Source organism: Equus przewalskii, chromosome 13 (assembly GCF_037783145.1).
Source record: "Equus przewalskii isolate Varuska chromosome 13, EquPr2, whole genome shotgun sequence".
Taxonomy (NCBI): domain Eukaryota; kingdom Metazoa; phylum Chordata; class Mammalia; order Perissodactyla; family Equidae; genus Equus; species Equus przewalskii.
The window spans coordinates 1,592,059-1,614,780 of record NC_091843.1 but is presented as its reverse complement, the minus strand read 5'-3'; the positions used below and the strand labels follow the sequence as shown (position 1 = coordinate 1,614,780).

The following is a 22,722-nucleotide window of genomic DNA, read 5'->3' as shown; positions in this document are numbered from 1 at the left end:
AAACTTAGAGTTATCATATGACCCAGCAATTCCACTCCTAGGGATAAATCCAAGAGAACTGAAAAAACATGTCCACACAAAACTTGTACACAAATGTTCATAGCAGCATTATTCATAACAGTCGAAAGGTGGAGACAACCCAAACATCCATCAATGGACGAATGGATGATCAAAATATGGTATATCCATACAACAGAATATCGCTGAGCCACAAAAAAGAACGAAGTACTGACACATGCCACGCCATGCCATGGATGAACCCTGAAACATTATACTACGCAAAAGAAGCCAGTCACAACACATATTGTATGATTCCATTTATATGAAATGTCCAGAATAGGCAGATCCAGAGACAGAAAACAGACTAGCAGTTTCCGGGCTGCAGGGGGATGGGAAGGGTCAGAGGTTACTGTTAATGGATATGGGGCTTCTTTTTTGGGATGATGAAAATGTTCTGGAATTAGATAGTTGTGATGGTTGCACAACCTTGTGAATATACTGAAAATTACTAAAATAGCTTACCCTTTAAACGGGTAAGTTTTATGGTATGTGAATTATACCTCAATTAAAAGAAAAGAAAAAGCTTCCACCTTCTACAGATTTGAGTATGACTGCTGGAGGGAACCATTAACGAATTGGAGCGCATTCTCATCCCTCAGGTATGCTGATGCTGAGGCTGAGAATTCACTGCTCAAAACTTACACATACTATTAACTCTTCAAGCATATGACTCAAAATGATATCAAGTATTTCAACATTTTCCTCATCAGTAAAGCAAAATATTTCATTTACACATGTAAAATTGCTCTTATCCAACTTTTTAGATTTTGCTGTTTTTAGAATACTGTATAAACGAGGTGAAACATCTGGAACAGATAGGATTTACTCCTACTCAGTGTGTACTTTGGAAACATTTTCTCATCCTCATCCCTTCTTCCCACAAACACTTAGTGAGCACTAACTATGTGCACAGTGCTCTACCAGGCACAGGGTGTACAGTGGCCAGTGCAGTTAAATGTCCCTGCTGCTCTGGAGCTGCTGATGTGCTGGAGGCAGCTCGACCACAAACAAAGAAACAAGAGATCATCAGAGTGAATGGCGACCTGGAAGAAAATAACAATGGAGTAACTCGACTTAGGGCCCAGAGGGCACCACCACACAAGATGTCCCCACCCTTGGTCCTATCTGGGCACAGCAGGAGCCGAAACACAGTAGGAGTGAAAACACCGCAGACACAGCATCACTGTGCCTCCCAATGGGGAGTCATAAGCGTCTTCTGTCTCTGAAACATGGAGAAATGGAACTCAGGCATGTGCCTCCCAATCCGCCTTCCAAACGCACGTGGGCAAATAACATTCAACAGCACAGGGGGTTATTTTATTATTTATTTATTTTAATACAAAGCTTTGGCATTAGCAATTTTATGAAAAAATAAAATGTACTAAAAATAAATGCTTGTGTGGCATGATTGGTAAATGATGCACAAAAATAGGTTCTTTTTTCCTTCAAGGCAATCAGTCAGAAAGCAGTTTTTTCCTTCTTCAAAACCATTCTACCCTACGGAATAAAAGGAAAAAAGAGGTCAAGAATTAGTTAAAGGGTAGTTGTCAATGTTACAAAATAACAGAGAAAGTGATCCTAACTGAAGGGCGGCCTGGGGCTGTCCCCAACTATTTCCCACCCCACCTGGTTAAAGGCAGTAAGTCATTAGCACTTTCCTGATCTCAGTGCTTCAGATTCGGGGTCAAATGGCTCAGCCACCTTAGATGTGTGTCGGTATCAGTCACCTTAGATGTGTGTTCGGACTTCCAAAAGGAATGCAGGGAAAAAAAGTACAGGCTGACAGTATCTTGTTTAAAAAAGCAAGGACAATTATCCTACAATTTACAACTTTCCCTGATTTGAGCACATTTGCTGAATGTCCTGAAATCTGTAGCTGTTGTCTTTAAAATATGCTCCTTATTCATACCTCATACAAGAATGTCATTAATTATTCTGAAATAAGATTTGAAGAGTACAGACTTTCAGGGTTACATGGCCTATTACAGGAGCCCCCAGACTCTGTGTGTGTGTGTTCGTGTGTGTGTGTGTCTGTCTGTGTTCGCGTGTGCGCGCACACGCACGTGCCTACATCACGTGCCTAAAGGTACCTGAAGTCTCCTGAGGTTTCCTGCGCTGTCCTCAGGCTAACACTGGCCCCCTGCAGCTGGCCCCTGGGACGCCCAGGCTTCCTGAGCCCTTGTACAGTCTGGTTCAATTTCCTGGTTTCTAAATCATGTCTTCAGTTCTGCTCTCTTCTCTCTCTGCTGAGTTCCAGATCCAGATTTCAAACCCTCTGTGGTGATCATACACCTCTCCAGCATCATTTGATTTCATCTCCTCCCCATCACCTTGACTTCCTCCTGCAACTCTATTTTCCCTTAAGCTATCTTCCTGAAAAACCTCAGACATTATCCACTGTTTCTAAGTCCAAACTGTGCAGTAGCCTCCCGCCACCACCACCTACAGAAGACACATCAAACCACACAACTCCTTGAACCTGCTCTGCTTTTTCCTCACTCTGTGCCCTAGTTATGCATGGCCTGGTTTCTAAGTCACTCCCTCCAGGAAGCCTTTTTCAACTCCCCCAGGGCAAAAGTGGCAGTTCCCCTGTGTCTGTGACACTGAGGGGCTGTGCTGCTTCATACTGTGCTCGGTCCCCAGGCACTGCCCTCCTTGCTCTCCCCACCTCCACCAGCGCCGGTAAGTGCAGAGCACTGAGCGGTGTAGCCCCTTTCTCCCCAGCGCTCCTTCAGGGCAGGGTCTGGCGCCCGGGGAGCGCTGGCAAGATGATGCCTAAGTGATGGCATTCACATAAAGCTCTATACTTTATTGTAGTTCATATTTAAGATAACACTTTGTTTTACTCAGAAAACTGGATATTAGATATAATTTCTTTATCTAATATATATATTTACAATATATTAATGGGCAAATTAAGATATTTAAAGTTATTTTGCTGCCTTTCTATGAAATTATCAACAACTAATGAAGCCAAAATATTAGAAATACTTCTAAAAAATAAAAAAATGACCACTCACGGACAGCACAGAAGTCCAATCAAAGGTCCTTGCAACCTCTAACCCTCTTTCTCTCATCACGTCTTTAGAAACCCCAATTTCCTGTCCTCAGCCATGTTATTCGGAGCCCTTCAAGGCTCTGCAGAGTAGTCAAAGATAAGCGGTGTCAAGGGAAGAGCTGGAACCCGAAATATTGGGCGTGGATCCCACGCCCTTCTTCCCACGGCATTTCTCAGGGGCCAGTAGGCCCCTCTCGGCCTCAGGTCACTCCTTGTGTATGTCTGTCAGCTCAGAGTGGCTAAAAGGAGAAGTAAATACTAAGAGGAAGAATAGGATTTATTATCAAACTGGGAGCAAGTTCACATCTTTGCTGGCACAGCTACCAGAAAGGCTGTCTCAGGAAAATAACAAACAATCCGAAATGGGTGTTAGTGTGAGCAAAAGATATTAGACAACTAAAAATTCAAAATTCTTTAGATCAGTGTTTCTCAAACCTTGGGTTGCAACCTATTAATGGATTGTAAAGTCAATGTAGGATTTCTTGACTAGCATTAACAACAACAGCCAAGTATAGAGAAGAATAGATCAGAGAATATTGCACGAAGTAAGGAAAATGGGAAACTTCTGTTTCAGTTATACATGTGGGAGCACTGGGTCACAATGTAAAATGTATTTTCCTTTTCTTTCTTTTTTAAAGATTGGCACCTGACCTAACAACTGTTGCCAATCTTCTTTTTTTTTCCTGCTTTTTCTCCCCAAATCCCCTCAGCACATAGTTGTATAATTCAGCTGTAGGTCCTTCTGGTTGTGCTGTGTGGGACACTGCCTCAGCATGGCCTGATGAGCGGTGCCATGTCCATGCCCAGGATCTAAAGTGGTGAAACCCTGGGCCGCCTAAGCAGAGCGCATGAACTTAACCACTCGGCCACGGGTCTGGCCCCTAAAATGTATTTCTTACAATGGGAGATGGTAAAAAAAAAAAAAAAGTTTTAAAAACATTGCTTTTGATACTTAAGGTTTTCAAAGAGGCAGCCAGCAGAGAACCCAATCCCTCTCCTCAGGCTCTGATCTCGCCTAGGAAGGGACCATTTAGGACAGACAACTTAAGAGGGACTCAGAACTGGAAGGCGTCTTAGACTTCCACCTGACGCAGGGTCTCCCTCTGAACAGCTCCGGCCTTGTAGCTTCTGTCTCAATAAGCAGGTCCTGGCAAGCTCACTAGCTTTCAAGACATCCTGTGTCAAGGGTGGACAACTCTGGCTGGCAGAAAGTTCTTTCTGACCTCAAGTGGAAATCTATGTCCTTGCAGATGTCTCCAGAACTACACAGTAAGTATCACCTTCTGTGTGCACTGGTTAGTCACCATGGCACTACTACGAGTATTAAACGGGGGCAATGCGGGTAGTAAACACAGCCCAGTACTTGTTCTTGGTAGACACTCAATAAACAGTAGCCATCCTCATCTTTGGGAGTCCTTCAAATACCTGGAGACACCTCTCACAGCACTCAGTCTTCTCTTTCCTAAGCTAAGCATCCCCAAGATATCAAATGATTAAGTTTTCAGACCCTTTCATACTGAGATATGTCAATGTTGCTCTTCAAGAGTCTCAGCAGAACAATTCAGAAACAGTGAGTAGAGAGTAAAATAGACACATGGATTCCTTTGACCTAGTCTATAAATTTCTCCCACTACGCTTTAGAGGACAGCTCATGGGGAGCACTGGGGGGACAACCGAAGCCCCTGACCGGCTGCAGCTCCAGGGCTTCTTGGTCTTGGGTTATGCTCTAGGATTTCACATTTGTTCCAGTTATTTTGTCACGTTAACCACATCAGATTCATTTCCTCCTGCTGAGACTATTCTGAATCTTGAACATCTGGGCTACTCTTGTCTGCAAATCTTAGGACATGATTTCTATGACTCAGAATTTAGGAACTGAGAAAGGGTTGTAGAGGACACCCAGCTGAACCTCCCATCAACCCAACCTCTCTCCTACATCACCCACGCATCTTATAACTTGTTCCTCAAAGAAAAACAACAGTGAAAATATTTACTTTTCTTATGTTAAGATAGAAACAGACTGATGCAAATATAAGCTGGTAAATGTTGGGATTTAACAAAGTTTATTTGAATAATGAAGTAGAGCAGGAAACCTCCTCTGGGAATTGAAGTTTAATAACTTTGCTTTAGGTACTAACAGAGGTATGAGAAGCTAATATATATGAATATATTTACCTTGCGTTTATTTGCTTCTTTGACTACTACCCTGTTTATATTTGCAAAGTCTCAAAATTCATTAGATTTGTTCTCAGTGTTAAAAAAAATTAAAGCACAATTAGTTATGGTTGAATACCTAAACAGTATTTCATCACAACACAAGGGAAGTGACTCCAGATCCATGGACTTCTGAGTGAAGCCAATAGCATCAAGCCCTGGATAAAGGTGCAGAGCATGGTGAGGGCGGAGGGGGCGCTTTCACCCTTAGCGGGGCAGCGAGCCACACCCTGAGGGGGAGGCTGGCCCCCGGGGTTCCACATGCCTGCTCTTACTTCTGGCCTGTACTGCTTCATCTTATCCACAGGGTTTCACCAGCGACTACACTGGTTCAAGGTCTTGCTGAAATCACAGTACACAAGTTCAGTGTAACTGTTAGAAAAGTAAACTATAATAGTAGCAATGGGCGTAGACGTGAAGTTTACTATTAATTTCTAAACAAATAACTAACGTGAAAACATGGAATCTATTTATGTAGAGGACTATCTTACAAACGGATGAGGTTACCCAGAAAATTAAAACAGAGCAATTAAATTCAAAAGGCGATCTCCTTTTGGCTCTAAGCTTTTGGTAAAGGCAAAAAGGGAAATAAGATAAATTTCAAAGAATTCATTAATAATAATTAAATTTTTTGCTAAAATAAGCTTTTCTCTGGAATTAAAATCACATAAGAAGTTTTCATCAATGTTTCTGGGAAAGAGACATTGAGTAAGAGTTGATTATTATCTTTTATTCCCTACAATTAAAACAGCCTTTAAAAAAGTTAAGTAACTCATGTTATTTAAAAAAATCAACACATAAAAGCACAATAGGAGGGAAAAACATCAGTCAAAATTCTACTAAATTAAAAATAAGCACCATTAATATTTTGGTGACCACCCTTTTATTTATACATAAATGTGTACATACACATACACACACACACACACACAGACACACTTTCTCTCTTTCTAAATGGGATCATGAAAATTGTCGGCTCTGAAGAGTGGTTTTGACTGAAGGCACAGAAATAATATCAAATGAACAACTGCAGTATCAACCCTCCACGAAAGCCAGTGGGAGAAGGGTTGGAATAAGACATGGATCTAAGATCTCTGACTTAGATCTAAGTGATGCAGGCATTTATGGAACTGAAATATTACTTTGATTACTGACATGTAACATGTCTACTGAGCATTCTCTAAAATATCTGCTGCACGAACTGAGCATCTGGCAGACTGTGAGCGGCAGGCAGCAAGGTGACCACTAAATTACTTAATGAGTCTCTGAAAGTGCCCTGAGCGCCACTACTCGCTGTGATTGGCTTTAGCTCATTTGTGAAGATTTTAAGAAGCGGGCTTACATTGTCATCTAGTCTAATGGGTCAGGATGGGAGTAAGCAAAAGAGGTGATCACAGGTGAAATAAATATTTCCCTCTGAACTGAGGTTTGAATCGTAGGCACTCACAGAGCTCCTATGATTCTGTTTTCTATTTCATGGAAGAAAATTACATTCATTTGCCAAATGATGAAGGCACACGGCCATCTTATTCACAGGACTTTGAAGGAATCTCAGTGGATTTGTTGGGCTGACATTTATTGAGCACTTACTATGTACCAGGCACCGTGCTAAGCACTTTATGTGCTAATTCTCATAACACCCCTAAGATGCACTCCTATCATTATCCATGTTGGGGGTGACTAAAATGAGCATCGGCTCAGTAAAACTGCCCAGTCTCACAAGCAAAAACTGGAGGAGTGGGAAGTCACATCTAGGTATGTCTGTCTCTAGAATCTGAGCAGTTAATGCTGTGCTGGGCTGAAGTGAAAATGTGTCAGCTGGGCCCAACGGAAGCAGCTAGCTGTTGACCTGGTGGGGGAGGCTGACACTACCTATCTGAAGGCTGAAGAACACCAAGTGACCACGACATCTTCCCAATAGGTGACAGGTCAGGGATGCCAAAGGGCACTTTATAAATAAATATCTAGCCAAGAGATCAGGTGAGAGGGAATAAAACCATGTCAATGCAAGTGGCGGTTACTTGCCCACTATCTCCACAGCTGGACGATGGGCATTCAATGATACCAATCACATGAGTTTGATTGGTTATCATTAATCAATTAAAACGCCAGGACATAACTGAATATGGAGAGCACATGAATTCTCTACCTGTAATAATTTAGGTTCAAATTTGGGTATTGTCCCAGGATTGCTTTCACCTCAAATTAGTTTTCATGAATACGGGTAAAAGAAATGAGTGAATAATATCCTACAGTAAACGCCCAAAATTTAAAATACAACAAATAAAACCTTTAAAAAGCCTTTTCTATACCTTACCCTGTGGAAAGCTACTCTTGGGAAATCACAGGATTAAAATGAACCTTACCAGTCATCTGGCCCAATTTTCCATCCTCTGAAAAACCTCCTACCTACAGCAGCCCTGCCAGGTGACATCTGGCTTCTGCCTGTCTTCCTAGTCCTGGGCACTCCCACTCTCACTCCAACAGACCCCTCCCCTGGGGAGCAGCCTCACTGACGGATGTTGTTCCTCTGAGTCCTCCCCTTTCATCTCACTTTGCCCCACGGAAATACAGTTTACACTTATTTTCTTTCCCCCTCAACGGTCTTCCTAATATTTGGAAACAGCAGGTCTTCCTGATTGCTTCTTTCTTGCAGGCTAAACATCCAAGTCACTGTTCTGTGACCACAGGCCCGGGTGCCAGGTTCCACCACAAGCTAAGTGTGTAAGACTCCAGGTAAAGTGTGATGAGCACCTAGTGAAGAGGGACTCCTGTCAATGATCAGGACACGGACATTCTTCACATCCTACGACTGTACTGCTTCCCTTGGCATTTGTTTGACATTGATGATTCCCCCTAGGCTTTTGGCTAATGAAAGCCCCTAGATCTTTTCTCAACTGACCTATTGTTGCTGAACAAGGTGAACTCCCAATCTGTGTTACTGACTAAAAATACATGTTGGTGAAATAAATTATTTTGCTAGCTATGATCCCATCAGGATCAGCATGAAACTGGTGGAAGCCAATTCTCACCATCTTTACAAAAATTACTCTACATATTTTCTTGGGATCATCTGGCACATGCAATCCAAAAAACAATTTGTTACTTACTCATTAGCATTCAAGCTAGCTGTGGCTCTGATGATCATGTAGCAGAGCGTGAGAGCACTGAGGAGGCCAAAACTGGCAATAATAAACCACTCTTCTGTTGACAAAGGAAAGGGAGGAAATCACTCTGGGGAGAAGGCTTAAGTCAAATCGATGTCAACATTTCCCTCAAATGCCACGAAGCAGACGTCAGCAGAGGTGTAGGCCAAGACTGGCCCAAGGAAGTGAAGCAGGAGGAGGTTTGCCACAGAGCTACTAACTGGAGAAGGTTAGTGGAAGTAGTGGTGAAAGCTGCAAGGGAGAAAGGAAAGCACGGCCCAAACGTTTCTTCCAGTTAAGGTCCTAAGGTTTGTGAGGAGTGTGGCCACTAAAAAGTGTGTAGTAAAATATGTAGATAAAATTGCACATGGACGTAGGTTTTTTAATTATTAATTTACGTGACAGTAAAGTAGACTACCCAGGCTTATACCCTTGCCTTCTTCATTTTGTCACTTCCGCATGGTTGTGTCGCTCATTCTTAGAGAAAGGCTTAGAAATATGGAGTAGTGGTTCCCAAAGGTCTTGTGGGTATTCCACCCCGTCCACGGGCTGGCCTTCCATGGCGTTGACGTACACGTTCTCTTCTCTCATACTTGGGCTTACTTATAGTTTGTACTTTAAAAAGACATCTTATTGGTGTCTTCTGGAAAGGACCACCCTCCACAACCCCACCGCTGGGAAGCAGCACTGGCTGTTCTGGCTTTGTCAAGCACCACCAGCAGGAAGGGTAGGTGGGTCACAAGCTCTGGTACACAGAATGCTAAGTGCTTTTATCTAGTCTCTCTCTAGGTCCAGGAGGTCCATTAACATTCTCCCATAACTTTTCAAAGTCTGTATTCTCAAGGTAACATTCTAAAAATGTTTACTGAGAACCTCAAAAATACCCTGAGAATCAATCTGATTTCCTAAAAAGTCTTAAATACAAAATATTTCCTAGAGTATACACTAAGTAGGGCTGGTTTAACAACATGCCACACATTAAAATTCCCTATATATCTGTAATAAGGCAGAGAGAAAAAATGTACACTTGGAATGCCAAATATTTATGTGCAAAACCTGTGTATAACATGGGTGTTTCTCAATCTGGTTTCCATTAATCTTACAACTATGCAAAACTGTGTGTGCCAAGGAATTTTTCTAGAAAAAGGTCATTATACTTTCATTGGATTGTAAAGGTAGAGATCTTCAAAAGCTTAAGAACTGTTCTTCAGGATTCCGAGTTGTTCTATGAGCGTTTCTCCGCCCACCTTGGTTTCTATCATTAAAATGCTCAGCAAACTCTCTCTTTTTGGCTAACAGTGCAGACACTCCTTCTCAGATCATAAATTCCTCATCAGTAGTGTGAGTTTATAACGTTTTTATTTAAGTCAAAATGAAGATTCAAGAACCCATACAAAACCCATCACTTTTACCCACAAGGAATTTAGGTGAGGAAAAATGTATACTGGTATTTAAAAAAATTAAGAGATGACTGGTCATCAATATCAAGAAGCTTAATACAGCATTCTTTCTTTTTTTTTCTTTGAGACTTTTATATATGATAAGCAGACTAACTTTTAGAACTTCAATTATGTCCCTGTTTCTGAATTTTGAACATACCATACATATATTCATGGCATTTCAGTTATAAACACCAGTAACCAAAAAGAAGTAAACACCGTTAAGCAAACACCCAATGGGCCCAGGGGTATTTTAACAGCAATCCACTGCAGCCGGAGTCTGGCAGCCTCTGTCTCCCCCGTGTGCATTAGCACAGTGCCTGGCACTCACTGGATGCTGCTGAAGGCACTGCAGCTGGAGTCTGGCGGCCTCTGTCTCCCCCGTGTGTATTAGCACAGTGCCTGGCACTCACTGGATGCTGGCTGAAGGCACTGCAGTTGCCATGGCACTACAGAGCTTTGAGGGAAAAGTAGAGGGAGCTTTGGTCTAATTTAACCACATGAATTTCATTTATTAACATGTAAATTCTGCTAAAGGTGAGCAATTTGATATACGAAGTAGTATTTTTTATCATCAAAACGTAAGATTTTGAAAGAACATTTCTATATAAAATATAATGGGGTCGTAGGTGCTCAATGAATGTCGATCAATGAAGGACACTCAGTAATACACAAACAACCTCGGTCTCCTTTATTACTACTAGACCAACTGTAAAAATCTAGACCATAAAACCTAAATGTCAAAGCAGGAAAACATGAACTCTTGTTAAAACAAATCACCAGGAAATGGTAAGAAAAGAGTCAAACTATATCAAAGAATAGCCTTTTAATTTTATAACTGAATGAAGCCTCCTTGAATTTGGACAAATGGCAGACTAAAACCTGGGAAATCATTCTCTAGTAATAATTTTTGGTTGGGTGAACACATGGACACTTCAACTGAACAGACCACATGAGTCTTGCTGTGTGAAGGGAAATACCTTCTGTGACAGCGCCCCCCTTTCACTGACTCCCAGAATTAGGCAGAGTCCCATGAGGCCCTGCGTTCAAAGCTACAGGCAAGCAACAGCATGTACTGGAAAAGGCAGCACCAGAGTGGTGACAGGAAGACGGGGTGAAGGTTGTTAGATGAAAAAATAACACATAAAGAATGGAATTGAAGAAAACAGCTGGCTTGTTACGGGGTGAACGTCAACAGGGCCCACACACACGCCTGCCAGCCCACTCATGCGGCTCTTCGGCATGGCAATCAGACACTCGGAGCGCTGCTTCTCTTCTCATCAACAGTTCAACAACCACGACGTTCATAACTAGCCCAGAGCGTTTTTTTTTTGGCTGAGGAAGATTCTTCCTGACCTAACATACATGCTGATCTTCCTCTATTTTTTAGTATGTGGGCCGCCAGCACAGCATGACCGCTAACAGAGCAGTGAAGGTCTGTACCCAGGAACCAAACCTGGGCTGCTGAAGCGGAGTGTGCCGAACTTAACCACTAGGCCACAGGGCCAGCCCCCAGAGCATTTTTTAAGGCAGATTACTCTTTGGCTTTTCTCCCACCTAGTGCACAATGATACCAAAGAGGTAAATGCCAAGATACCAAATTACATAAAAAGTGCAAAATAAGGTGAGCAGCAACAGGGCATCTCAACTGTTCCTAAAATAGTGAATTTCTGGGTTCAAAAGCTGGATTCGTTTTTTCTAGGTGGGCTGCAGCCTGGGAACTAGAGAGCACCGTGCTCAGTTATACAACACAGTCGAGACACTGCTGAGGCCCTGAGTCACATCTCAACACGCCTGTGTGCAGTGCAACCATTTCAAAACAGGTATATAAACAGCTACTAGGATAAACCTCTGAACGACCACCGCCAAACGGCAGCTATTCCTGTTATAGTTACACACAAATACACAAGCTCCTTATTGTAAAGAAAGTTTCATCATTTCAAATATCTGTGTTAACAAAAGTATCCATTGCTTTCTCAGTTACAGACTAAGTCATGTCCTGGTGACTGCCTCACATCTCCTCTGGAGCAGTCACCATACACCAAACATGAGCAGGAGATCCGCCTGTGCCTGGGCACGGGCCCACTTACTTGTTACTGCAATGTTGATCTCCCCTGTCCTGGGAGTGAGCTCCCCATCCTGAGGAAGAGGCGAGATCCCCGAAGTTCGAAGTGGTTCCAGGCCAAGGGAGTTGTCGCTGGTGAGGTCACCTAGGGCTGATCTTCGGTTAACTGCTTGGGTTCTGGTGAGCCTTTCCATGTCAAACGCCACGTTATCAGTACATGGCAAATTTGGCTGCAAAACAGTTCCAGATTAAAAGTACTTGTAAGAATAACAAATCTTTCTATAAAATTCTAAATGTCTGACACCCTGTTGAAGACTTTTAAGTTTTTCCATGTGAATTCCTCTCATTTCTCTCCCCACCTACCCTTTTCATTCTCACCCAAGTTTTTCTTTAAAAGAAAGAGATGATATCCTCCAAAAAATGGCACAAAGGAAAACCAAACTCCATTGCAGAAGTGAGAAAACTGGATACTTCATCTTTATACAGAAATGACAACCTTCTGTGGACATGGCTCACAGGGAGAGAGATTTATTAACATTAGTGTAGGGCTGGCAAACAGCAAAGTGTATCACTTTGGCTCTTATGTTAACGTTGAGTGACAGAAGCTAAGATAAAATACTCTTTCATCCTATTAACTTCTCTGTTAATGCCCCATTTATCTGGTAGTGAGTTTTGAAATATCTTCTACCTTTAAACACAAGTAGAGCACACGACCAAGAGCAGATCAGTGTTGAAAAGACTTTTGAACTGTAAAAAATAGCTGTTTCAAAACCTAAGCATCTACTCATGAAGGGAGAGGATTAGAGCTGCCTTGGGAACAAAGCTTAACAACTAGAAAGTGGCTATGACAGTATTCTGATGTAACAATACAGATATGTGGTTTCCCTAGCAACCTTTGGCTCTCTTAGCTGACAGCAGACAGCACATTAGAAGCAGAGCTGGGAAGGCTGGCTGAGAGAAGCCAGCAGAGAAGTGAGGGCCCACCAAACCCAGACAATGGCTGCCTGGGCAAGAGTCTGTTCTAGGTCACTCTACAGGCCAGTGAAAAAATACAGGACAGTGCAAGACCTGATGCTTACAATGACATCTGTTAGAGGAGGTTTATTATGCTAACTATATTTAAGGAACCATGATAGGTTATAATATAGTTTAGAAGGATTTTCATTAAAAACAAACAAACAAAAAAAAACAAAAAAACAAACAACAACCAAGAAGGCTAGAGGCAACAAAAGAGGCTAAGTTAATATTTTCCAAAGAGTCTACTACGTGCCAGGCATTATGGCAGATGTTCTAAGTTAAACTCCCCAACTGGGGTGACTTTGCCTCCCAGGGGACATTTGGCAACGTATGGAGACGTTAGTGATTGTGTGACCAGGGTGACATGCTACTGGCATTTAGTAGTAGAGGCCAGGGATGCTGCTAGACAGCCTGCGATGCAGAGGACGACCCCACCAGAAGGAATTATCCCGTCCAAAGTGTCAGTGGTGTTGAGGTGGAGAAACCTGTGTTAAACTATGATGTCACTGATGTGATCCCTGGAGATGGAGGATAAATGGGCGGTTACTGCCCAACTGGACTGCACCTAAACTGTCATCTGACAGCATATTTCAAATAGGACTATTTAGATCTTCTTTGGGTTGCAAAGCTAAAATGCAGAATTTATCTGTTGGGTCAAACTAACCTTTCTGCTCCATAAGGAGATTATTTTCACTTTTTTTGAGACCAGAAAGTATTTTATTTTCCTCTAAAAAGCAATAATCCTGGATATATACCTCTCTCGAGGAAGAAACTATAAGAAGTCTCCAAGGTCCTCGGTCAGTCAGCATGGGCTTTCCCGAAAGAGCCGAAGCTCTACACAGCACCTGACTCAAGCCCTGCCAGGCTATGAAAGGTGGGCACAGGGCTGGCACTGCCCACCTCCACTGCCTGAAACTGACCAAGGCCCAGGAGAGCAAAGCCAAATTCAAGAGCAAGGAACATGAGTGATGACAGCTTTACATTGTGCTGAATGCAAAAAAAATTTACTATTGGACCAGAGCCAAGTTTATATTTTATCCCTTTATTTTTTTTAAAAAAAGATACTGGAATAAAGGAAGATCACATTCTTCTCCCCGCCTCAGTTCTTCCCCACACACCCAGCACCTAGGAGAAGCAGCTTTCAAGAGGACAAGCACAGCTCTCTCTGTCCTCCTCCAGGAGTTCCCTGAGAGGGGCTGGGCTTTAAGTGTCCCAGAAGAGAGGCGCTGCTAGACTAACAGGCTACATGGCAAAGGAAGCCAGCGCTTTCTCGTGAGACTTAACCGTCTCCTTGGACTATGTTTAACAGGTTACACTTAGAGATGACACCACACGAAAGTAGTAACAAAATAGGAAACATACCACAATTCCCAGGGCCTTCAAAATATTAAGTTTGCACATAGGGCAGGTACAGTGTTCACTAAGCCAGGGATCCACGCAGGATTTGTGGAAAACATGCCTATAAAAAAATGGAGAATTGTACCACAAATTATATACTGAAAAACTGTTAGGCCAAAACCAAGGAAATGACATTTTTAGTCAGTCCATTTCCCCTCCTTTTAGGACATGTTCACAAGTCCCAAGAGGCAAATACTGGGGATGTCGTAAAGGCAGTTAGCAGAGAACTGAACCCGATCTTACAGCGACAGCACTGTATAATGAGAACCGAGAAGCAGTGTTTGGTTGTTTGGTCTTTTTATTCCACCAAATTCCAAAAAAGATTTGAGAGAATTTATTAAGAATGAAGATAATGAATCGTATCTTATAAATCAGTTATGTTTTCTATAATAGCTAAAGTAGAAAAATGGAATTTCAAAAAGATATTAAACAAGGGTTAAATGAAAAGAGCTCTCTGTATAACTATTAATCAGTTTCATGGAACTCTGTTTAAATGTCATTTAAAACATTGTTTAAACCTTTTAAAAGACTTCTAAGTAACCTATGTTAAATGTTTGTCAAGTTAGGGGTAGTCGCGGCTATTTTTAGGGGTGACCTGGGCTTGGGAAGCAGACAATGCTCAGCCAGCAGTTTTCAGCTAAAATGTTACGATGAGAGAGAGCATGGGTGCTGATTTTCTCTCATTCAGGAGAGTAGAAAGTCACCTTGGTGGGACCAGAAACAAGTCAGTCATGGAGGGACTTGTATTCTTATAAGAGACTCATGCCCTTTGGAAGGGAGAAAAGACTTTGAGGGAGCTGCAGAAATAATTTCTCAAGCAGCCCCAGAGGAGCTCTGAGAAGCTGAAAGTAAGCCACGTGGAAGCCCCAAACTTCTACCAAACAGGGATAGACATTCCCAGCACCTTTGGAGGAACCCGAATCGGAATCATGGGATAAGATCAAAGAAACTTTGAGAAAGATACCAAATTGAACCGTGGTATGCCTTTAAAGCTTTCATTGTTAATTTATAAATTATATATAAATTATATATAGCTGGCTAAAAATGCAGTTTTGATATAAAAAAGAGGTCTAGAAAACTCAGTTTTAATTGAGATTTGGAAGAAAAATTCGTGCTTACAGCTTCAACCTGAACAAAACATACCCACCCACCTTTCACCACTTGGTGGCCTTGTACCAATTTCTTTGAGGTAAGAATAAAGATCTCGAAGACTAAATTAACAATCTAGTCTGAAACTTGCAGATAATGCATAAACCAGAACCTCATTATCCCTGAAGGCTTTTATATAAACCTGAAGGTTTTTACTTAAGGGATCAAAGTCATCGACCCACTGGCGAGACTGAATTCATTTAGCGCACCAAAGGCACTGTCACATCTGCTTCTTGGTCCTCATATCCTCACACGAGAGTGCTTAGGGAGACGAAGGCCTCTACTACAGGACGCTACTGAAGAGGCATTCTCAGAGCACAGCTGTCAGACTACAGCCAGCTAACAAAGACTAGAACAAGGATTTTAATCCTTTCTGGGGATATACATCCCTTTAGGGTCTGACAGAGATGACAGATCCTCCTCCTTACGAGGGCACCTCTGCCTAATATCTGGCATATGTTTTCGGGAGGCCTATGGACCCCTGAGGGTTAGGTCAGTGTTGGGTAGGAGTAGGTGACTGGGAAAATGCTCTAGTTCTATGTAGGGTGGACAACGGACTTCGGCCAAGTGAAAGAAGAGAGGTTTTGTGATCTCTGAAGGGGCTGCTTTGGTGGTGGTTGGGGTGGGGATGGGGGCGACAGCTGACTCTCACCAGCTGTTTGTGGAGGCCGTGGTTTAAGCCAGCAGCAGACCTGCGGGACAGTGCTTTGGCTCTGGCCCTCCCACTCTCACCAGTGTTCTTGCTTCCCTCTCTTCTTACTGTCCTGCCTTTCTTTTCTATTACTGTTGATTCAGAAAGAACAAAATGGTATAATCCCATATTCAATTTTTAAAGCTGCATGAGTTGTGTGTTCTCTATCTCTTCCTTTAACTTTAGTTATAAATGGGTTTTTCTTATGTTGGGGTTCTTAATTGATTCCTTGCAGATTCGTTGATCTGAAAGAATGTGTTTGGCCCTCTGCTGTGGGAACTGTAAAGAGGGACAACAAAGACTAACTGGTCCTCAGGGACAAAGTGAGAATGCCTCCCTTCCTTGGCTGACTCAAAATCCGAAAGAAATATTTCTTTCTTTAAAAAATCTTTTCCTTTTGACTCATCCGTCCACCCCATTCATTGTTTTCTTACCCCAGACTCCACGCCAGTCAGCTAACTGCCCTCCTTCCCACACTCCCCACTCTGACGAGGCCATCTTTCCAGATTCCCCAACAGTCCAGCTTCTGTACCCTACCTGGAGACCAGCAGTCTAATTCCCACAGCACATCCTTCTCTTGTGAAAACAAAACCGAGCCTCTTTTCTCTTGACCCAGGGGCCCTTGTGGCACCAGCCCACCGCCCTCCTCAGGTTGCTGCTGGGGTTGTGGTGAGGAGCTGCCCTGCGCTTGTTGCTTCTTTCCTTCATCACCACTCTCGTGACTCTCTTGCTTCTATTTCCTCAGCTGTTTCAACAAGCATGACGTAGCCCTTCCCTTCCTCCTACGCAAAGTCCTGCTACTGCACGGTCTGAGCCTCGGTAAACTGCCCTCCTGACTCCTCGCTGTCTCCCGGAAAGCTGTAGGGTGGGGAGGAGCAGGGAAGGCTCTGTGTAATCTACTTCATGCGCTGTGTGGAGCAGTGAGTGAGAAACCGTACGTGGAATACTCAGAAAAGCACCAAGGCCATGCGAATGAACAGTTATCATTTAACACACACCCGGCAAAGTAACGTTCACGTTTCCCACAATATCCCAATAAATGGTCGGAACACCCGAGCAGCCCAGCACCAGAGAGCCTCCTACTAGCCTACAGGTAAACCACAAGGACCCAGACACCTCAGAGGGCGGCACCGGGGGCCAGCCAGACCTTGAAAAGTCCCTTCCTGCTGTTCTAAAAGACTCAAACCATAAAAGTACACACAAAGCAGAAAAGGGCCCAGCATATGTAGGGCTCAGTGGTATACTGGGACAGAAGGCAGGTGACGTGTTGAGGAACAGAGAAACGTGAAAAGGACAAGTATATCAGAGCTTGACCAAAAAAGCCCTTTATTCCTGTAAGAAATACTTTGGGATGCAGAATGCAAAACGTATAGAACATAAAAGGAATAAACCAATAACAACGAAATACAGTACCCTCTCTCCTACCTACTTCCCACCCAAGCCATAAACTAGAGAATGACCAGAACAATGGCTGGGGGTGGGGTGAGATGCCTACACTGAAGGTGAGTTGTTTTCACAGCTCTGCAGCCTCTCGGTGCCATGAAAGAACCTGGCAAATATAAAAGGACCCAGGATTATTACAGGTCAGAGACAAGCACTCTCTCTCCCTGGGTGGGACTGACAGCAGGTGCTGTTTAAACAGGCCCTCCCTTGGAAGCGAGGGCCTCACAGAAATGCCTCACCCACAGCCTGATGACTGACCCACTGAGCCCCACAGTGGCATCTTAGACATACGTTCATCCAAGCTGCAGCACTCTATTTCTGCAAAGTTTTTAACCACTAAAACATTCTGGGGGCCGGGCCCGTGGCCGAGTGGTTAGGTTTGTGCACTCGGCTTTGGTGGCCCAGGGTTCGCCAGTTCAGATCCTGAGCGCAGACCTAGCACTGTTCATCAAGCCATGCTGAGGTGGCATCCCACACAGCAGAGCCGGAAGGACCTACACCTAGAATATATAACTATGTGGTGGGGGGCTTCAGGGAGAAGAAGAAAAAAAATATAAGATTGGCAACAGATGTTAGCTCAGGGCCAATCTTTAAAAAAAAAAAAATTTCTGTGGCTGACCTTTAAATAAAAGAGGTCTAAATAAGGTGACAGTTTTTTAGTTTCTAAGATGTGTTGGCTAACATCCAAAAGATGATCAACTGTAATCAACTGACACAAGCAGGAGGTCCCAAGGCAATGCCAACTGTCATCTGTGCACTGTAAATTAACGTGACAGAAGACGAGGAGTAAAGGTCATGCAGCAAAAAGCCAGCACTCCATGAGAGGCTTGCCCTCTCCAGACAGAAAGTCTCAGTTCAGTCTCCAGAGAGGCCTGTTCAAATGAGGGAAAGACAGACACGAGCCACCTGGGCTCTTCTTCTTCCCTTCCTCAGGTGAAGACGGATAGTGACTGTGGATGCTTTTAAAAGTCTGGCTGTGCAGCGAGAGAAAGATAATCTGTGTATGACTCCACTCATATGAGGAATTTAAAACTATGGACCAAGAACAGTTTAGTGGATACCAGGGGAAAGGTGGGGTGGGGGGTGGGCACAAAGGGTGAAGTGATGCACCTACAACATGACTGACAAACATTAATGTACAATTGAAATTTCACAAGATTGTAACCTATCAATAACTCAATAAACAAACAAACAAACAAAAAAAACGATCGTCTTGCTTTCCCTGTTCTCTGGGGAAACTTGAAAAAAAAAAAAAAAGTCTGGTTGTGAAGCGGGAAGCTGGAGGGTAGTATTGGAGATGGGTTTGAGAGTTATGAAAACTGGAATTGGAAATGCTTGAAAGTGATAAAATGCTGTAAGTAAGACAGAAAGAACAAAAACTGGAGGGAGCAGATAGTCAACACAGCAAAGTCCTGGAGGAAGGGAAGGACTGGCATGCAGAGGTCCAGGTGGGAAGAGCACAGAATAAAGGAGGCCTCCTCCTCTGTCCTGACAGGAGGGAAGGCTGTAAGAGTGAGTCTGGAGGCTTTGGGTCAGGAAGCTAAGAGAACTTCAATTGTCTAACAGCCATTACTTTCTCTGTGAAGCTGATGGTGAAGTTATCTGCTGAGAGTGAGGAAGAAAGAGATGAGTTAAGGTATTTAAGGAGAACAAATATGCCCAGAAGTGCTGCTGTGAGGAACAGAGAGAGCTGACCAGGCAAAGAGAAGGGCTCTGTGCAGTGCCCCAGGCACAGCTGGGTCCACCAGAGCCCACGGGTGGCAAGCAGCTGGCAGAACTGCCAGGCAATGAGCTAAAGGAAGACAGCAGAGGCACACCTTGGCTTGGTTTCAAAGACAGCAGACAAAGAGCAAGGGCAAGGTATCCCAGGCAGAGGGAACAAAGTCAGCAGCAGCACAAGGCAACAGTTAATCTGAAGGTACTTGACAAGAACTCATTGGAAATAAGAGTGTTGGAGAAGATTTGGAGTAAAGATGAATATTTGTGTGAAGCTATCCTCTAGGTCAGTGGTCCTCAACTGGAGGCATTTGTGCTTGTCACAGCTGAGTGTGGGGACCTATTGGCATCTACTGCTTGGAGCCAGGATTCTGCTAAATATCCTGCCACACACAGGATAGCCCCCTCCCCAAAGAACTGTCTGGTCCCAAATGTCAACAATGCTAAGGCTGAAAAACCCTGCTCTGGGTCAAAAGTTGTCAACTCAGGTCCCACAGAGCATTGCTCAATGTGAAAGTTAATTTCTACTACACCTGAGAATCATGCTGTTGCTACCACTTCAGTTTTGCTGAGCAGGCTATGCAATATAGTTTAGAGAAAGCTACAGCTTACTGAGACTCCAGATGTTAAGAGTAAGAAACATCAAACCGCTCCAAAGCAAAAGGGGAAGTCTGATACACAGGCAGGGCAGGCATGAGCAGTGCCTTAACCACGGGTGCAAAGAAACGCTGTTAAGTTTACCAAAATTCTGATATTCAAACGCAGACCACAAACACAAAGGTTGAGACCACTCTTCTGGTGGTAGGTACAGCTATAGAAATGGCTAAGATCAACCAAAGTTTGGGACCTCAATGGAGGGTGTGGCCTTGCAGCATCAGAAGCACGCAGATACTTATTAAAAATAAACATGCCCGGCTCCACTTGGGATGTGTTTCTGAAAGCTCTCCACTGGCCCCGAGGTAGTCAGATTTGGAAAGCACTGGACCAAATTCAGAAAAAAAGGAGAACTCAAAATGAAACTGTGGAAAAGCCAATGCTTAGGGGACAGAGAGGATGGGGAGGAAACTTCCCACAATAACCTATTTCCTGCCGACGCTCCCTGGAAGACACTTTGATTTAGGAATAACCAGGAATTGTTTGGAGGCCTTTGTTCTTAGGTCCCAGACAGTTCTGGGAGGCCCTGCACTGAAATGGGAAGACAGCGAATTGGGGAGACCGGGCTTCCTCCTGGTCATTCCGGTGTCAAAAGAAATCTGTGCAGATGAAAACATTTTCTAAAATCAGGTAAGAGCTGATGATGCTTTATAAAACATCCTACTGATCCTTTTCCTAATTGGTATGTATATTTCCTTTAGCCCCATGTTTTAGACTGTAAGTGACTACAGCTGAAGAAAAACTGGTCATTACATAATTTAATTTTCCATAGAAGAGCTTATATTGAGTTTTATAGATTTTCCTTTATATGTAAACTAGAATGACTTGACTTCTAGAATCTTGGTTTTCTGTTTCAGTATATAGAATTACTCTTAACTTCTACTATTTTTTTAAAAAACCAGAACTTTCTAGGCTCAAAATAGATTACTTTGTGAATAAGTAAAGTAATACCGGTAGCCTCATGGAGACACTTACTAATTATTTTATTCATGCACACGCTCTGCATTATCGGAAGGCTGAAGCTGTGTGGATGTGTTTTAAAGAAGAGGGGAGAAGGAAGAGGAAAAAAATCTTTGATTTCAGGCTTCTCAATAGGTGGTTTCATGTTTTTCCAGTTAGCACTCAGAACTGTGTATCTTATTGTTTCACATCCCCAGCTTGGGACAGCACCATGGGAAAAATCAACAGACTTATGAAGCAAATGTGCTCTTTTCAGGGCATCAAGTTCAGGAGAACACCCTCCTTTGGGAAGGAGGTATGTGGCCTCATGTAAGAAGTACCAACATTAAAGGCAGACCTTCATATCGGCTCTGCCATTTCTGAATTGTGTGACTCCAGCAGCTACTATTGGTTTCACTACCCTTCACTGCACAATGGGGAGAAAAACACTAACCCTCTTACAGGAGAGAGAAACGTAAACTGCACAGAGCAGAGTCCCCGACGAGGAGCAGGCGTGCAGCACATATCAGTCCTCCCGACTGTGCATAACCCAGGTTCACAAAAAGACTTACTCCAAGTCCCTAGAGTTCTGGTCCCCAGAGCCAAGCGAACACTGATGAGGCTTTACTGGATGGTCTAGTGATGTACTCTGATTTAAGAAGGAGAGGAACAGCAGATAGTTCTGAAACCCACAGAAGTCAGAGCATTAAAAACTTTTCACATTAATGACCTTAGGCTGTGGATGTGTCCAGAGTTTGTGCCCTGTGTTTCTCATATAGAGAAAGGCTTGTGCAATCAGTTCTTGCTGAGGGAGCACGGCTCACTGTGAACTGCAACTCCTGCTATGTACACTGTGCAGCTGGGCCTCTGCCTGCCAGAAAACCACCGAGTAGTTCTCAAAAGCAAGGGAGCGACCCACTCTGAAAGGGAGACATACAAACTACGTTAGCATCATTCTTTTTTAACGAAGGAAGCTGACATACTTGCAGGGGAGAATCCGGACAACGTCATTCTGCTTATAGCTCTCTATGCAGACTGCGCAATGATCAAAGTCTGGGTCTGTTTCCTGAAATGAAAAGCACAGGGACAAAAGCCATACGCTAAGGTTAAAAGTACATAAATGGAGGAGATACAACCTAGCTAAGAATTTTCCTGTGGCAACTATGGTAAACAAGTGACTATAAAGTGAAAGGTTAAAAAAAACTTAATGTTTCCATGGGCTTAACTATAAAAATTACATCTAAGCCAATCTATTTTGTTTTTAAACTGTGTTGTGACAAGTAATACTAATTCTGTTTGTGAAACTTCCTAGAAGTCAGAATTCTAATTTTTATCAAGATTCAAATCAGCTATCACCTTGGACCACTCTGATACCCTCTCCCCACCACTGCTGCATCACTACTTGGGTCTAATGGGTCACACTGCACACCCCTCCACAGTTTGGGTACTCATTAGGAGGCTCATCTGACCACATGGCTAAGTATAGGCAGCAGAGATGATGAGCCCCCAAAAGACTGCTATCTGGAGACCTGCCCCAAGGATGGGAGCTGCGCATCTGGTCACAGATTTGGGGTAGAGAACAGCCATTGGCTCAGCTCAGTACTGGGTCCTTATCAAGTATCACTCAGAGTAACTGATTTCCTTCCTCCTCTGGACTGAGGAGGGGTTCCCCTGAACTGTCATGAAACAGAGCACTACCAGGAACCTAAGCCAGGAAAGGTGAGACTCTTTGC

The 22,722-nt window shown here is 43.3% G+C and overlaps 1 protein-coding gene across 9 annotated transcripts in view; it reads right to left on the bottom strand.

The window, feature by feature from the left end:
- The window catches only part of RNF130 (ring finger protein 130), a 106,895-nt gene that overhangs the window by 22,271 nt on the left and 61,902 nt on the right, over window positions 1–22,722 (bottom strand). For 4 of the 9 annotated variants that reach the window (XM_070570058.1, XM_070570055.1, XM_070570062.1 and 1 more), the window contains 3 exons: window positions 21,973–22,055; window positions 14,362–14,458; window positions 12,008–12,212 (listed from right to left, as the gene is read on the bottom strand). In XM_070570058.1, the coding sequence (XP_070426159.1) occupies window positions 12,008–12,212; window positions 14,362–14,458; window positions 21,973–22,055 (385 nt within the window). Of the gene's footprint in view, window positions 1–1,375; window positions 1,558–8,442; window positions 8,537–12,007; window positions 12,213–14,361; window positions 14,459–21,972; window positions 22,056–22,722 lie in introns of those variants that run through there. The other 5 variants (XM_070570057.1, XM_070570054.1, XM_070570061.1 and 2 more) reach the window with 2 other exon arrangements.